General features: G+C 48.2%; 1 protein-coding gene across 3 annotated transcripts in view; it reads right to left on the minus strand.

The window, feature by feature from the left end:
• Positions 1-517: 517 nt before the first annotated feature.
• Positions 518-17868, minus strand: part of TRPM4 (transient receptor potential cation channel subfamily M member 4) — a 386617-nt gene continuing 369266 nt past the window's right edge. For 2 of the 3 annotated variants that reach the window (XM_069605669.1, XM_069605650.1), the window contains exons 23-25: positions 17763-17835; positions 4257-4404; positions 518-3331 (exon numbers count right to left, since the gene is read on the minus strand). In XM_069605669.1, coding sequence (XP_069461770.1) covers positions 4291-4404; positions 17763-17835 — 187 coding nt within the window. In that variant the 3' untranslated portion in view covers positions 518-3331; positions 4257-4290. The remainder of the gene's footprint in view (positions 3332-4256; positions 4405-17762; positions 17836-17868) is intronic. The other variant, XM_069605660.1, reaches the window with a different exon arrangement.

Here is a 17868-nt window from a genome sequence, read left to right on the forward strand (position 1 = left end):
TATCACAAAACAGGATTTCCTTCTTGCACCTCTTCCTCCTTGTGTTTGTAGCATCCATTTTCCACTTTCCCAATCTCTTCTCTTCAACTCACTCATTTGGTCTCCTCCAAGTTCTGCATATCCTGGGTGAAGCCAGCCACAGTACGCCACTCCTCGGGGAAGCCAAGACATGTGTCTGCATAATTGTATATATTGTATATAACTGTTGCCTGATGCTCTGTGCTACCTTTTGCTCATTTGTATGATTTAGGCCAGCACTGTTTATTATTATTTTGTACTGCAAAGTACAGCAATGTAACCTAAACTGAACAATCCTCTTCCTTTCTTCTGCGCCCTAATACCCTTGGGTCTGGTGCGCATTATAAATAAATAAATAAACTCTGATTTTACTACGGTGGTGATTCGGCACCGTATAAAAGCAGATTGACATAAAATAATTAAAAAGAAAAACCATTTCGTAAGGGTCAGTTCAGAGAAAAAGAATGCATCGGACAAAGGGCATTGTATGCACGTAAAGTCTTGGTATCCAAACAGCGTTTTATTGTACAATATTTCATTTTCAAAACATTTCCAACATGTAAACAGACCTGTATGTTTTTGCCCAACCTTCTCTCCCTAGAAAAAATGAAAATATTCTCCAGCCACATGCATAAAATGGCCGAGACACAAAGCATCGAGGCCAGCAGGCTGTGGGAGTGTGCACTGGGACAGCTATTGCACAAATAAGTTAGAGCACAGCTTTTGTGGAAAGTTGTTGAGTGTGGCGCCAACACTTCTTTGTTTATAGGGTGAACCCCCTGGAACCACCTAATCCCTCCCTCCCACCACAATCTTTATCCCCGGCCCTTACCGTGAAGTGGGAATACCGGCTGTGGCATTTCTACTGGTCGCATTCAGTTACGGGAGGAGATGAGGAAGTGAGCAACTTGTAGGAACGGGAGAAAGGTTGTAGAGTGGTGGTAGGCATATATACCAGGCATCCCGGCACTATGGACTCAAAAGGTAAAATACACCAAAGACCAAAGCCTCAAGACCTGCTAAACATCCAGGAATTCAGACATTTCCTAAAACAGCATTGATGGGGCGGGACTTTCCATTCTTTTGCAGCCAGGAAGGAGTAAGACCTTCCTCCTTTCTCTGGCCTTCTTTATCTGGACTCTGACTAGTGTTATCCGAGTTGGCAATAAGGAGGATCGTCCTCTGCAAATGTCCAGCTCCTTGAGCGGGCATTTTACACCTCATGCACAGGAAGTAGAGGGAAACAGGATGTGGAAGTAAGGCAGACCAATGCTGAAGTTAGGTTGGAGCGGGGCTGCAGGCTACATCTGCCCATGGTAATGGATCAAGGCAAGATAGTGTTTTGCCTCGCAAGAGCTCCAGCCTTAAACTCCGTAACAAAGTCTACTCTATGCCCTGCATGGGCATCGGTGGCTACAAGCAGCCTTCGGTGAAGCCTCTAAAAAGAAATGAGACCAACATTTTAAGACTGGAGAATGGTGCGGATCCATTGGCGGCCATCAGCAGCGAGCATGCCCCTAATAGCAAACTGCTAAACAATGGGAACTTTTTGTTTAGGTGTGGTTAGATTACAAACCCTAAACAATTATCAAAATAAAGTGGAGGTAGGTGCCTTGCTACACATGATTAAGAGGACTGACCACCACATCAGTATATCAAAAAAGAAACACCATTTCTAATGTTTCTTGAAAAACGATGTTCTCTTCATCACTTGATTCTGAATGACAAGTAGACATTTCCTAATGTGTAGAGGCAGAGCACAGATGCCCCCATACCCAACTATAGCTTACTAGTATTAAGAGGACCTTCGCATTGTGGATACCTCTGATGTCTGAGGTCCTCTAGAAGAAGTCTAACACTACAGGGGTATTTCTCTTTAGGTCTTTTGAGTAGGTCGAACTCTCCTGGGGCACCGGGGCATCCACTGGCCTAACCCAGAATCCTGCTCTACTCCAAGAGTGAGAGCGCGGAGGTCATGTGGGGAGGGGAGAAAATGACCAGAGCAAAAAGAGGGTGATAAAAAAAGGAAAGGAAGGACAATGATGAAGAGGGGGTGGCACGAGGATGAAAGGGAAGGAAGGGGATGCTGAAATAGCACATGTCGGCAAACTGAATTGTGCCTCCGTGGTTTGCAGTTAGGCAGTGTGGCAGCAAAGGAGGATGGAGGGCAGGACAAGCAGAAGAGGAATCGTGCAGAGCAAAGAAAGAGGATGAGAAAGGGTGAGCCGAGTCAGAAGGAAACGATTAAGCGTAGGGCAGACAGTAGATGCAGGAGAGTAAGAATGGAATGGTATGGAATGAAAGAGAAAAGGTACACATCGGGGTGTCATGGCAACTCTCCAAGATGCCCAAGTAAGGGATGGTTGGAACTGGGTATTCCAAAGTAGAATTCTTTCGCCTCATCACCACAGTGCAGAGGACGCAGTGGCAGTAAGCGCGACAGTTGAAGTGGAGCGATGCCCCTTACGGTGCATTATCGACACATCTTCCTGCAATCCTGTGAAGGGCCAGAACAGTGATCTTGACAGCATTGGGCGGTTCCTTGGGTTCCTCACCCCAGCTTGCGGTGTTACAATCGGCTGCAATGGGCAGAAGAATAATGAGTCAGGCAGCACTGGGCTGTCCTAGCGGGTACTCACTCCGCTGAGAAGTAGAACAGCAGCGCAGAATGCTGGCATAATGCAGGATTATGGTGGTCCTTGGTTGGCAATGGTTAGGTCCCTGGGCGCCTTGCCACACTGAGATGTGTACTATCAAGTCTGGGGTAGCGGAGTGGGCAGAAGTATGATGATGATGATCAATGGGTTTGGTCTTTTGGCTTCCCGCCCCAGTGCAAGGTTCACAATCCGCACAGGGTGCTGGAACATGGTATTTTGTCTTTGGTGAGAATGCACACTCCCTTCATGGTGCATTGGGAGAGATGAGGATTGAAATAGCTGGGAACAGAAGAGCTGCTATTCTGCATGCTCACCTTCCAGCTCCGACCCCTGTGCAGAGGTCGCGGAGGACGAGAGCGGTGTCAACATCGGGACTCTGCCTTCTAAGTGTCCACACAGGGGCCATGTATGCCAAGGAAGAGAGAGGATCAGTAAGGAGTGCATTCCCATTGCGCCTTCCATTTGGTCCAGTGTGGCGCTCCCGGTGTGTGGTTCCGGGGCCCACACAGATGCAGGCGAGAGTTGCATGCGGAGTGTCAGTTGCAGGCGGATGCATCCCACTCCTGGGGCCTTCAGCAGAGCTTCCTCCGGATCCTGCTCCTGGAAAGAGTGCTGCAGATTCCTTCTCAGTGTGGAGAACTACAACTTCTTACGGTCTGCAAAGTAGCAAAGGGAGAAGGGATCACTCATAACTCAATGCGGTACTGTGCCCTCCCCATTTCACCTGTAAGCATTTGAACCTGGTTCTCCCACACCCATTTGTCCAGACACCACTTAAATCTCTACAACTACAAGCCCTCAACACCTGCTTGCCCAGGAATCATCCCTCAATTTGCGCCAAGACAATCCAACATATAAATGCCCAACTTGCAGAGAGAGTACCTCAAATGCCTACAGGTCGAGATGCCCCCTCAGCACCACTAAACAGATATTTCCCGCATCAATCGCCCTGCATTCAGGGAAACCACTGCACGGCTCTTCGAAAGACATCTCTCCCATACTTGCCGTAAGAAGTTTAGGTTTCCTTAGCACAGACGTGATCTGTTCCATGTATGCATCCCACAGAACCAAGTAGGCTCTGCTCCAGATATGACCAACCACACACCATGCATTAAGAGGTGTACACTTTTCTGCAAACATGGTGCGCCCCAAGCATGCATGCTGCGGGGCCATCTCCACCATGTACCCGAGTGTGGTCCCTCTCACAATTGCGTACTAACGGACCACCTCTTCCATCTGTTCTTGCAGATTTTCTCTTATAAATCTATAGGGACTGTACCATCCTCTCTGCCTTCTCCCACGGAGGCTCTTTCATAACTGCATAGTGAAGGACTCCCGCTCACTCTACCCTTCAGACAATGCCCTGCATGCCAGGACACTGCCCGATCATCCTGTGGAGAGTGACCCAGTTTCCAACTCCCACTAGCCCACTGTACCAAGACCCCTCCCGTAATGTAACCATCGCTTATTTCTCTCCCAGGAACCCATATACCATGATGCCTGAATTCCAGGAAGCTGCTGGCACTTAACCATTATTGCATAGGAGTACATGAGGACACAAGTGAATGGTTGACTTCCCACCTATGTGTGTGCCGCATGCACGGAACCGCCACACTCACTGCACGCCCTTCTTACCCCTCATCAAGGGTGGCGCCGGGCTGTCTTTTCCCATCTCGCTCTGCGACATGGCCTCCACCATCCAGGACAGGGCGCTGGTGCAGTACTCCAGCTGTGAGGGAAGACAAGGAAAGAAAGGGGTGAGCTCAGCGCCAGATGCCAAGGGTGGCGCATTAGGTGCAATTCATTTCACAACAGACTGAATTAGAAGAAGATTGACATCAGAGACATGAGACATGTTCTCTTCAGCTTCTCCTCGTTGATCTGCTCTTCATTCCAGTGCACCTCCTTCCTTCCGCCTAGTCTACCCCTGGGGGCAGCATCCCCTTACTTATTCATCGTATTGTATTTATAGACCACTGCTGCCAAAGCACGAAGTGCAGAATGGTCGGTACACATCAATACAAATATGTGAAAGTTGCATACAGGCACACGGGAAACATCAGGACATGGGGGTGGGGGGGGGGGGTGCCCAGCTGAGTGGTTTTAGGATCACACAGTGTGCTGGAGCATTATCACATGGGAGGAAGACCCGGGTCTTAAAGAACACACAGAATCAGGCAAAGTGCTTTTGCGATCGACTGTAGCAACTGGTGAAATGGGAAATCTTTGAAAAGGGCGGGAAATCCAAAAGCCCAGCACTGAGCAGCCAGACGTCAATCCAATGCGCTGCTCGATCCGTAGCACACAAGTAGAGGGATATACATGTTTGTGAAGTTTGACGGGCAGTATTCTTAGTGCTGTTCTCCCTAGAGGTGCTGTCACTTGAAAATTCAGACGTGTGGGCCTCTGCGCTGGCACCACCCTTCGCATGCACAGACCCGCCCTCTATACAGAAGTCAGCAACAGCTACAAGTAGTTCAAACATGTTTATTCCTGAAGCACAGCACACATCTAAGGGGGTCTAGAGTTGCAAAGACCAAATTTGGCTAAAAGAAGTGCCTTCCCTAGTTGAGCGATGCGAGGAGAAATGTGTAAAATTACGTCAGGAGTGGCCCGCATGCATGAAATGCAAAGGACTGAGATGAGCCTTTGCATTGGGAAGGCCACTCGTGTTTCTTTGCGCTGGTGGGAAGTGCACAGAGCATTTGGGGAGCAGCAATTCCACTAAACTTGTAACATAGGGTTACAAGAGACAGTCCTCCACTTCTATATTCAACGGCAGATGGATTCGCCACTCTGCAAATACAACCCACGCCCAGAAAGCAGACTGCGGGTTTGCCTTCATCCTCACCCTACACAAGAAAATCTGCTCCAAACAACTTGACATTCGTGCCAAGTCTCCACCTACCAATCCCCCACCCCAGGTCCCCACCCTGCCCACCATTCGAATACTGCCCTCTATCATAACAGGAAGAAGCCTCAATCCCTCCTGCTGCAAAGGAGATGCTTGCCCTGCACCCATCACCAAAGACTGCACTGAGGCACTTACACTGGTCAGCACCGCAATCATTAATTCGTTCTTCCCAACAAAAAGCATCCCAGTCACCCTGAAAGAAGCCTGGATCCTCCGCTGCTAAAACCCTCTCTTGATCATACCCTTCCCACAAACTATCGCCCCAGCACTACCGTCCCCATTTATCCGAAAAATCCTCGACTGTGCAGCTTATATCCAGATCCAACACTACCTTGAAGAAAACCACATCCTCGGCATCAGACAGTCGGGCCTCCGCCCTAGGCACAGAAACAAAACTGCCCTGCTTGACGTTAAAAACCACCCTGATGCTATTAAAGACACTGGCAAATGTTCCCTGCTGCTTATTTTGGATCCATCTGCAGCCTTCGACCTCGTCGACCACCAAACGCTATGCAATCACCTCAAATCAACAGCTAACTTCTCCCCTGTGGCCACCGACAGTATCAGATCCTTTCCTGGCTGGCAGATCTACTTTTGTCTTCATTGACAATCACACCGGCAACCTGCGGCGTCCCACAAGGTTCATGCATCTCCCCCACACTACACAACATTTACACAAAACCTTTCCTTCAACATCTGGATGTCCTTGGGAGATCATACGCAAACTACGCAGATGACACCCACATCCTCATCCCTCTCTAAGGCATCTACCACCAAGATGTCGCACCAACAATTCAGTGTGTGATATCATCCAAAACTGGATGCCGTCTCACCTCCTCTGTCTAAACGATGACAAAATCGAGATCCTCATTGTAGGCTCTGATGCTGCAACCTAGAACCAGCCTACAAAGCTTTCACCATAGACAGCAATCTGATGCAAACTTCACCCACAGCTGAAACGCAGGGCATCTAGTTAGACGCTACCCACAACCTAGCTCACCAAGTAAATGCCATTGCCTCCTCTGCTGCCTACACCGCCAAACTACTCAACACCAGCAAACCCTTCCTTAACACAACCAACCGCCTTTCCATAACCAGAGCTATTACCAGAGCCAAGTTGGACTACTGCAGGCACCTCTGAGCAGAACCTGTGTAAATTACAAAACATCCAAAACAGTGCCCTGCGGGCCGCCTCAAGTCTGTCCAAACAGGACCATCTGAAAACCTGGCTCTTTACCTAAGCCACCATGCTCTCGCACCATCACATAAGCGGACACTTCCACTCTATGTATTGACTGTAGTGCTTCATAACCAACCTTTTCCTTTCCTATTGTAACTAGCGCCCAGATACCTGAGGGTTCAGTGCACTGCCACATAAGCAAAAATCAATGCATAAGTAAATTAACTACTTCATGGTCAACATTCAGTCCACTCGACTTCACCAAGATCATCACACGTGGAAACCCCTCTGCATGCTTCATCTTTACACCATCACCTTCCACCTCATCTACAGGCAATCCAGGGCCCCAATGTCACCCCATTCCTAGGAACTGCAATCTCTCCTGTACCCCTCATCTTCTATCAATGGAAACACACAAGACCTCACCACACAGGAATGCATGCTGCCTATCTCAAGAGATTGGACAGCAGACCACGCCAAACATTTCAGCATTACATAGTACTAATATATACATATAGTTCACAACCAAAACCCACACAGATAATGTATAAATAACTTGGAAATAATTCTCAATCGCCCCCACCTTGTACTCATCGCACTCACCACTGCCCCTCAGAAAATGATGACCCATTGGTATACACCATCGAGCCCGTCTCTTCTAAAAATAGGCTAAACCTGTTGCCCTCAGTGTACTAAAGAGCTCATCCAGAACAAAGTCAATAAATATGAACTCAAAAGAATCTGTCTGAAGCCGCCACTCCTCAAAATACCCTGTCAGTCTCAAAATAGCGGCTTCATCGGCAAACACTGCATCTGCATCACAAGTGCCACATCTGACTCCTATAGGAACACTCTCATACACATAAAAGCAAAGCATTCCAACACTGCATAGTAATTCCCCTGCCACCAACCTCACACACCGTCAAAGAATTATTAGACTCTAGCTGTACCTGGCCTATCAAATGGCGATTTAACGCTCTCTCCCTTTCACGCGCGCTCTCCCTCTTCCCCTTCCCCCTGTCTCTCTCCCCCTCTCTGTCTCTGCCCCTCTGTGCCCCCTCCATTTCTCTGCCCCCCTCCCTCGCGGCTCTCTTTCTCTGCATCACTCTGTCTCCTTCCAGGGGCGAGAGCCGTGTTATCAGGTGAAGATTTGCACAAGCCACCCCAGCCAATATTGACAGCAGCATGACCAGAAAAGAAACAGATATCTTGAAGCAGGGTGTATGAGGGCTTTTAGGGTTAAAAGTAGAATGTGAGTATCAGTGACACGAGGCATCCCCAAAGGGGGGGGGGACTGGGCTGGTATTTGGAGGTATACATTTATTTATTTATTTATTGGATATTTGTAAGTATAGTAGTATTTCAAGATGCCACAAGACAATAGGATGGTGTGGGGTGAGAAAGATATCAATAACGGTCCTACTAGGCCATGTGACATTCGGATCATGCAAGTGCAGAACAAGAAGTGCAAGGGAAAGGGGGAAGCGCAGGTCTGAACCAAATGAAGTGCTAAGGAGGGAAGGAAAAGGTGAAGGGGTGAAGTGCAGTTGTTACGGGGAGGCCAAAGGGCAAGTGCATTGGAAAGCAGGTAATCACAGGGAAGGGGGAATGAAGGAGTTAAGGGGAGGTCAGAGACAGAGGACGAGTGCCGTGGAAAACAGGTAATCACAGGAAAGAGGGGGACTGGGCGGAAGGTGGCCTGGGAACCTATAATACTCAAGAGGGAACCAGGAAGCTAGTCAGAGAATGAGGAAGGAGTTAGCAGCGGAGGGGCTTCTGGGACGTAAGGAGTTCCAGTCCAAGCCTGAGAGCGGCAGGTAGACCATTCCAGAGTGAGGCTCCTACACAGGAGAGACATCTACCCCCCCACTCTTTGCTTAGAGAAGTGACAGATTCACAGAGAGTTGGAGCTAGCAGACCAAAGGGCTCTGGTAGGGAGGTATTTAGGGAGAGAGAAAGATGGATGCAGCGGGGTGTCAGGCCCCAGAAAGTCTTGTGGATGATGCAGAGGGTCTGAATTTGATCCTAGCAGCAACCGGGAGCCAGTGGAGATAACTTAGGACTGGCGAGATGTAGTTCCTGGGCTTGAGGCCAGGGATAGGTTTTGCAGTCGTATTCTGGATAAGTTGAAGGGGACGAAGGAAGATTAAGGAAGAGGCTGTTACAGTAGTCAAGCCTAAAAAAGATCAGGGCTCTGGAGACATCGACTTTCTGGGGGAAGGTAAGGAAAGGGAGAATACTTCTGAGGAGGTGTAGTTGATAGTGGGCCTTCTTGGCAAGATCTGGGATGTGAGGAGAGAGAGGCATCAAAGATGACACCAAGTTTTTTTGCCTCACAAGAGGAGGAGAGGTGGGGCCCATAGGTGGCGGCCAGAGGAAGGTGGGAGCAGTGGTCCCAATGGAAAGTATCTCAGTCTTACTGGCATTAAGGTAGAGATCATTGGAAGCACACCAGGACTGAATGGCAGTCAGACATTCAGGGATGAAAGAGGAGAAAGTAGGGGTAAGCTTGAAGGAGAGCTGCAGGTCATCAGCATAAAACTGGAAGTGAGGGATGAAAGAAGAGATCAGAAGGGCCAAGGGGGGGATGTTAGATGTTGAAGTCACAGCGACAGGATAGAGACTTGAGGGACGCCGCAGGTGGACAGTGTGACAGGGGAGAGAAAAGGGCCCAGTTGAACCTGGGAGGGTCTTTTGGAGAGAAAGGAGGTCAACCAGTACAGAGCCAGACTCGTGATGCCATGGGTGTCAGAGCAGATTTATCAAGGTGGCATGATTAACCATGTGAAAGGCAGCAGAAAGATCAAGGAGAATAAGAATGGAATGAGAGTTTAGAGAGCAAGTTGTCCCAGGTGTTCAGTAGAGCAGTTTCTGTGCCTTTGGCAACTCTGAAGACAGACTGATGGTCGAGAAGACAGCCAACAGAATCAGAATGTTGAGTCAGTTGGGAGATGGCAAGCGTCTCAAGGAGTTTGCCCAGGAAGGGGGTTCTGGGGATAGGGTGATAGTTAGCAGGTCAGTTAGGATCAGAAGAGGGCTTTTTAAGGAGGTGATGCACAGGGGAGTGGTTGAGGGAAGGAGCCCATGGCAAAGGAGTGGTTACCGAAATCAGCCAGGGAATGCGCAAGGGAGGCAGCAATGTTGTCCTTGATAGTTCTAGAGGAGCAGGGGAGCACCTTTTTGGAGGAGACTTTCATAGAGAGGACTAGTCTAGAGACCTCAAGCAGTGCTTTGGGAGAGAAGGAGAAGAAAGGTAGGGAGGGGGTCTTAAGGAAGACATGATAGCTGGGAGGGACGAGGGAGGGTGGTAGAGGAGAATGAGGACAGAATGTCCTGGGTTTTAGAAAAGAAGTGGGAGGCCAGAGAGGTACAGAAGGAATGGAATGAAGAGGAGATGTAGAGACTGCAGAAGGATTGGCGAGTTCCTTGCAGATTTTGAACAGTTCACTAGAATTGTTAGAGTCCCTGGTGATGCAACTTGGATGCGAGCCCTCTTAGAGTGAATGGAAAATCTGTATTGCCTTTTGAGCAGGCGACAGGCCAGTTTGTCAGAGGATGCGTCTGAAGCCCACCACTTCTGCTGAGCCACTTTGCAGTCTATGTTTCAGAGAGGCTAGGTCAGAGTCGTACCAGGTGTTACGCTTGCAGGCAGGCTTCATTCGGATCCTCATGACAGGGGCAAGGATATCCAGGGTGTTGGTGATGGAAAGGTGAAGATTAGCAAGGACTGAGTCAGTGTGGGCATTCGTGGGAGGGCATGGAGAGGAAATGAAATGAAGGTGCTAGCAAAGACAACCACTGACACGCTTCATCGGTCGAAAGACAGATCAGCAGACAGGCAGTGACGGCAGAGACATAGTAGAAGACCTAAGAGATCCAGATGAGAAGACAGGAGGAAGTGGTCAGACCCGGAGCGAGGAGTATTGAGAAGGTTGGAGGAAGGTATGCCCGGCAGAATGGGTCGGGCCTGAGGGATGGATGGTGAGGGAAAGTGCATCGCCAAGTCTTTGAATGCGACTAGGGGCCACCTCAGCAGAGTCTAGGTGAATATTGAAGTTGCAGAGGAGAAGGAGTTAGACGCAAGAAGTGAAGAGGTGAGGTCAGACCACTCAGATGGGTAGAGATCGACCAGACCAGGGGTCCTGTAGATGGTGGCAAGAGTCAACGAGAGGGTTGGAGAGATGCTGAGCTTGTAGATGAGGCATTCAAAGGAGAAATAGGACTGAGTGGGAATGATAGTGGCAGGGATCTAGTCAGGGAAGATAAAGGCCACTCCACCTTCAGACTAGTTAGGCCTGGGCTCAGAGAGGATCTTGAAGACCTCAGGAAGGAGTGTGTCAAAAGCAGTGACAGAGCTGGCAGTGAACCATGTTTCAGTGAGGGCGAGAAAAATGAAGTCTAAGTCTTTGAGGAGGAGACAGATATCAGAAGCACGTTTGATGGCAGAGTAAGAGTTGAGGGTTGCATGGTGGACCCGGTTACCACCATTTGAAGGTCTTCGAAGGGGGGGGTACAGGGACATGATATGCCCATCTGAGCTGGAGAAGGGCAAGGGGGTCGGTGGTGGGAGAAGGAAGGCAGCTGATGAGAGAAGGAAGACGCCTGTCAAGAAGGAGAAGGTTGGGCTGAGAGCCCTGGGCCATGACAGTGCCATTGTGACAGACATTAATGATGCACCTAGAGGATGAAAAGTCCACTAAGAATACTTCCCCTCTGGTGCCTCCATTAATGGGAGATGATGAGGAGAAAGGATCTGGACCATATGTGGAGTCCATATGTTCGGGTAGGCAGCAACAAATAGGATGTCTGTGACAGTCTGCCTGCAAGAAGCGTTGATGTAGGTGTCAGCGATGGGCAGACCTGTGTCCTGCATGAATGTTGCCATCACTGCACTGTACATATCTGAACCGGGTGGTGAGGAGGACACGGATAGGCACTGGGAGAGGAGAGGGGAGCTGCTGGAGTTCTAGCAGACTTTGTAAGGGGCAAAGGAGCAAGCGGCAGGATCTACAACTGCATTTGTTATTTTTGTGTTCTTTTAATTTAAAAAAAAAAAAAGAAAAAGGCAGGGGGAAGAGCATCTAGAGAGACAAAGCTCAATGATATTCTTTTAGCTTTCGTAACACTGTTTTTTCATCAATTGCCTTACTATGAGTCTCTGTTGGCTTTAGCAATAGTGGTTTGCACTCTCTTTTCAAGGTATTGCCCCTTTATGTGTTTGGCTTCTTCTATGACCCAATGTAGAATAGTCACAGCTTTCAGATTGGATGTTTAAGTTCTTATCATACCTACTGCTTAGGTTTTGATCAGCTTGACATGCGTCACAATCATTAATTGTTTTTACATTAGTTTGGGATTCAAAATTAGATCTGGACCCGGCCAGCGGGCGGTCACATAGAACTACGGGGTCATAATGCACCAGTGAATTCACTGTGTGGCGTGCGCGTCAGTTTGCCTTGCTGCCTCCAGCTCTTCTGCCTTGTTTTTTTTTTTACTCGTCAGTCTCTTCTGTGCGACTTTCTGCGGCTTGCGTCCTTTACTTCCAGAGTCCTAGAGGCTCTCCCAGTGACCCCGTGCTCGTCTGCCACCGGTGAATGCTTGACAATGGGGAAAGTGACAAAAAAGTGCACTTTCCGCTGCGCGGCCTCTGCAGACGAAATCAGGAGGACATATGACACTCTCTCGACTGGTATCAGCTTTGCTCGCCACAATGATTCCGGCGTCCTGGCTCCTCTGCGATTTCTTCCTCTGCTGCTTTGTGGAGAGTCCAGAACTCCTCCACCCACTACTACTACCCTCCTGCTGCTGCGACTGCTTCTCCTTCCTCAACCTTGGTCTTATGGCCTGCACCTGAGGAGGCCGTTTATGCTTCTTAGCTATCATCAGGTGTGGGTCATTATCCTTAATGGGCTGCATTTGGTAACCTTGTGCCTCTGCAGCCATCTTCTTCGTCCCAGTAGTCTGGGACTCGAAGTCCCCAAGATAAAAATCAGTTTTCTCAAAGGAATTTCTTATCACCAGTTCCCTTCTCTCCGTTTGTGAATTCATTCCTTAAAGGAATATTATATGGTTTAAAATATACATTTGGTTTCACTGAGTAATGAGATTTGTCAGGATTTAAATTGGTAGCCATTAAAGACTTCTCAGCACAATTTTTCTGGGACTCATAGGGTTTTCTATTTCGTATAGTGATAGAAATTTTACAAACGTTTTTCTCACTCTTAATACATGACCGGTTAGGATTATCTTCACTCATACTTTGACAGTTGACCTTAGGGAATAATAGGGTATGGGCTGGTGGCAGCTCCATGCTGAATTTGACAGGTGCTCCGAGTATCCTCCAATTTGGGATACCGAGGCCCTGCCATTGGAATCAGTTAATTCCTGATAGGAAACAAGATGGCTCCTGTGGCCTCTTGCATTCTATTGCCTGTTACCTTGTTTTCCCAAAGTCCTGGGAAGTCCTGAATCTGTCCCTTCCCCCTGACTGGCTGTTGGGTGGAAGTTCCATATATGGTGTTGTGGGAAGGCCAGGCCAGGCTGGCTGGAGCCTTCCCAGTGACTGTATGTTGTGGGTACATCCCGGGGGTGGGACCTCGGTGAATGGAGTGTGTGACCAATATGCACTTCTTGTTGTGGGTGTCTGGTTTCTGGTATGAGAGACAAAGAATGAGACAGCCCTGCCCAAAACTGGTATGAATGCAGTGTGTAGTGTTGAATGGCTGGGTACTTGTTCCAATACACGTGTTATATCTCCATTTTACAGGTTGCCCAGGTGGGAGGGGATCTCCACACAGAACTGTGTTTAACGGTAGAGGCCAGTATTCTGCCAATTGTTCTAACCAACTGCTTTCCTCCTATGTCTATTGTTGGTTACCTTTATTAATTGATTTGTGTGACATTTAACCAGAGTACAGTTGAAGCACTTTAATGAAATCTGATAATAATTGTGGTACCACTCAGAACTGTATATATTTGCCATTGCAGATTTTCTGAGCACAAAGTGAGTTAATGGGATAGTGTACATAACCTTGAATATTAATTATATGAAGACTGTTTTCAGTAACACAGTGTGTGGACATTCCTTTGTGGGGGCCCAGGGACTACACTCTACTTAAGAATCAGCCTGCATCACCTCCTGAGAAGCTAGGCCTCGATTGCTCGTCCATTGCTACCTTATAGAGAATCTTGGCTGGGGTCCTCTGTGCCTCTCCTCTACCATATAGAGAGTAGAAGTACAGACACCCCCCTCCGGTCTTTACAGCGCCCATCTGGTGCCTTCCTGCTTGCCACTCTTTTTCCTACTTAAGGAGCCCTCCAGCCTCTTTTCCTTTGCAGATGGGGAGCAGGTGCCAGTGGATCTAGGTCACCTCACCTAAGCCCCGCCCACCTAGTGCCTTCCTGCCTGCTGCTCTTTTTCACCACTTAGCAAGCCCTACCCACCCTTTTACTATCTCCTCCCCTTACTTTCTTCTATGCACTTACTCTATCAAAATGGTCCCTGGACCGAATATGATCGCAACCTCGTCGGTTTCCTCCAACCTCCCATTACTGGTTTTTCCCTCCTCACCACCCCTCCAGCACTATCTGAAATGTCGTCAGGCCTAGTATGATAGTCGCTTGTTTTGTTCCTCCCCTCCCTTTCTGCACCCCTCTCTCCCCCTCCCTTCCTTACCTATGTCTTAGCTCTTGCACTATCTGAAATGTCGTCAGGCTGAGTACGATAGTTAATTTCACATGCTTACTGTTCCTGGCCTGTAAGAATGTCATTGTATTTTCCCTTGTTCCCTCCTTTGCTTTGAAGCACTTTGAAACACATTGTGTATAGGCGCTATATAAATAAACTATCATATCATATCCTCGTTCCATAGCAGCAAATTCCCATCATTAAAAAAAGCCTAGGTGCTCCTCCCTCTTAAGAAGAAACTATCCCTTGAACAGGATGAACCCTCAAACTAAAGACAAATCAGCAGCACCTGCCAGATGGCTATCCTTAGCAGATTGGCGGCTATTGAGCTTCTCTACACACCGACAATCGATTATTATTTCTCTGCTGCCAGTCAGGATTTTTCCCTGGAAGCTGCACAGAAACAGCAATCATCCAGGTAGCCAACAGCGACCTTGCGATAACAGACACAGGCGACCTATGCCTTTGGGCCATCCATGACTGCCCTTTGGCCATTGACACGGTTGACAGTATCCTGCAGAATCACCCATAGTTCCATACTCGGCCATATGGCATTTCACTGTTACCTGGAATCTCGTGTGACCTGCTTAACAATCAAAATATCTCGATTCACCAACAAGCTGAAAACATGCGCTTTCACTGCAGACTATTAACTGCCACCATCAAGATTCGGATAAAACCCATTTACACCGCAGAGTTTTCTGCCATTTGCAATCATCAACTAAGATCCTGCCTGGACTTCATTCAGCTCTGAATGTTCAGTGCCCATCTCAAATTAACCCCACATTAACAATTTCGGACTCTCTTGCCCTCAGATTCAGACCAGGCTCAAGAACATGGATCTATGATGTTCTCCTTCACAAGCAATCTTTCTGTAATATCCTTCCACATCGACACCAATCTACCTCTCAAGCAGTCCCATGTGATGAAAAAATCCCAGACAACTTGATTTCAACTGACTCTTAAAAAAGAATATCAAATAATACTGTACCCTAAAACCTTTATTTCACTGTGCAGACTTGCTACTCTGCGACATATATGGGTAACACCCTGCCATATACACATATGGGAAAACCCTCTGCCAGACTGCTCGCGAACATCGCTAATTGCTGTTGTACATGCGTCAACATGGCCGATCTCTGGTCATAAGAAACCACTATAATACACTCCAAGAACAGCACTGAAGTCATCTCCCAGCATACATCAGATGCGAGGCCCTGCTAACATACACCTTACAATCTCCCAGAGAAACTCCCCAACTCCAGCGACGAGAGCGCTTCATGAGACACCGCTCTAGCATTTCCCAGAAAGCCAAAAGGCCACACTAGGAAGCAAACATTAACTCTGCACACTCATTGACTCTAGAATGAACTGTCCTGCCAACCACGATTCAACAAGTCCCTCTGAGCATTCACAGAAAAACTGAAAACCTACCTGCTCAGACTCGACCTACCTGCTGATCTGTAGACCCTCTTTCGCCATTGTCCATGCTCGCATCGATTCCCTGCACCCCTGCCCTTTCTTGAACCAACCTTTTTAAACTGCCAAAGCTGCTGATGCCTGCTACTTGCACTCTTCTGGCATAGGAAGCACCAATTTGGAACTTGGCCTTGCCTAGTAGGAACAGCTGTGATTACACAAAGAGCACTATTGCCGCAAGGTTAGGCTCATTCTGTACAAATACCCTAAATACATTGAAAAACTAAGTCCACCTGCCATTGATTGACTTGGCTGCCTTTTTGCCAGGCACAAGACCACCATAAGTGACAATAAATGACCAAAATAATCTGAAAACCAAAGTCCTTTCTAAAGTGAATTTGAGAAAAATGTTTATTATGAAAGGTCTCTTCTGCAGTTGATCCATAAGCACTGGGTGGAAACCCAGGGAGACCTATTGACTGGTTAAAATGGAGGCCACCAAGTCTTTGTGGAAAATTATGTAAAATGTAGGAACGGCTATGGCTTGGAGCTCAATTATCCTTCGAGCAGAAGCAATTGCCCTTCGAAGAGCTGCTTCCTGAGAGAGAAGATTCTCGCCACAAAAGGGGACGTGTTAAAAAGACTTCTACTTATTACAGGCCAGTTCTAAATGAAGGCCCCGTGAAAAGGCATGACCTCAATTAGGAGCATGAAAAAGAAGCAAACTCTCCAAATGAGAATATCCAATTATCCCCGGAAATCCATTAGAAAACCCGACAATGTCTGAAAAGTATGCAACAAAAGACATAGTCTTGGTAATGTTTGCTTGTAGGAGGTTCCAGTTATTCCTTGGGGTCCATAACAGAATCACAACTGCTAGGTTTAATATTGTTGGTTGAGTCCAACTTAACAGTGCAGCAGATTTTTATTTAATTTATTTTTCATGCTCGCTACACACACTAATGGCTTCATAGTGCAAGCCCTAAGTGAGCAAACCAGCTAGAAGAGCAAAGGCCCAAGGCGAGCCCTGAGCACGCGAACAAGCTAGAAGGTGAGTGCTGAGCAAGCAAACCAGCTAGAAGAGCAAGGGTCTAAGGCGAGCGCTGAGCAAGAGAACCAGCTAGAAGAGCAAAGGCCTAAGGCGAGCGCTGAGCAAGCAAACCATTCACAACAGAAACGGCCTAAGGTGAGCGCTGAGCAAGCAAACCAGCTAGAAGAGCAAGGGCCTAAGGTGAGTGCTGAGCAAGTGAACCAGCTAGAAGAGCAAGGGCCCAAGGCGAATGCTGAGCAAGTGAACCAGCTAGAAGAGCAAGGGCCTAAGGTGAGTGCTGAGCAAGCGAACCAGCTAGAAGAGCAGGGGCCCAAGGCGAATGCTGAGCAAGTGAACCAGCTAGAAGAGCAAGGGCCTAAGGTGAGTGCTGAGCAAGCGAACCAGCTAGAAGAGCAGGGGCCTAAGGTGAGTGCTGAGCAAGCAAACCAGTTAGAAGAGTAGGGCCTTGGGCAAGGAGATTGGTTCTCGAACAGCCAGGCTATAAATTCCTTCCTGAACTCAGGGAATTGTGATCATGGCAGAGTAATACACTCGCCCAGAAAACCATGAGTCCAAATGTGTAATGTGTGGCCCTCTCATTCCTAGGCAGAACCATTTGCCCGCTCCCCACGTTGGAACCAGTGAGGCTAAGTGTTTCTGAGTTGTGAACACCTCCTCCACTGCAACTGAACCAGCAAGTTTTTAGTTTTCTGAAGTGTGCCCCCAACCACACACTCCCCAATAATATGTTTTTAAATAGTCGCTAGGCCCCTGACAACAGAGTACAACTCTGAGCCTCCGGTGTGCTTTCCCCCCCCCCCACTTCCCCCCTGCCAGTGGCATCAGCCCTGTAGTACCTGATGCTCCAGGGCCTTCAGACGCCGGTCGTGCTCCTTGATCTCCGTCAGCTGCTTCAAGGCGTTGTCTACCCTGCACAGACAGGAAAAGAGCGTGTGGTCAATC

Source organism: Ambystoma mexicanum, chromosome 1p (genome assembly GCF_040938575.1).
Source record: "Ambystoma mexicanum isolate Mex_15411 chromosome 1p, UKY_AmexF1_1, whole genome shotgun sequence".
Classification (NCBI taxonomy): domain Eukaryota; kingdom Metazoa; phylum Chordata; class Amphibia; order Caudata; family Ambystomatidae; genus Ambystoma; species Ambystoma mexicanum.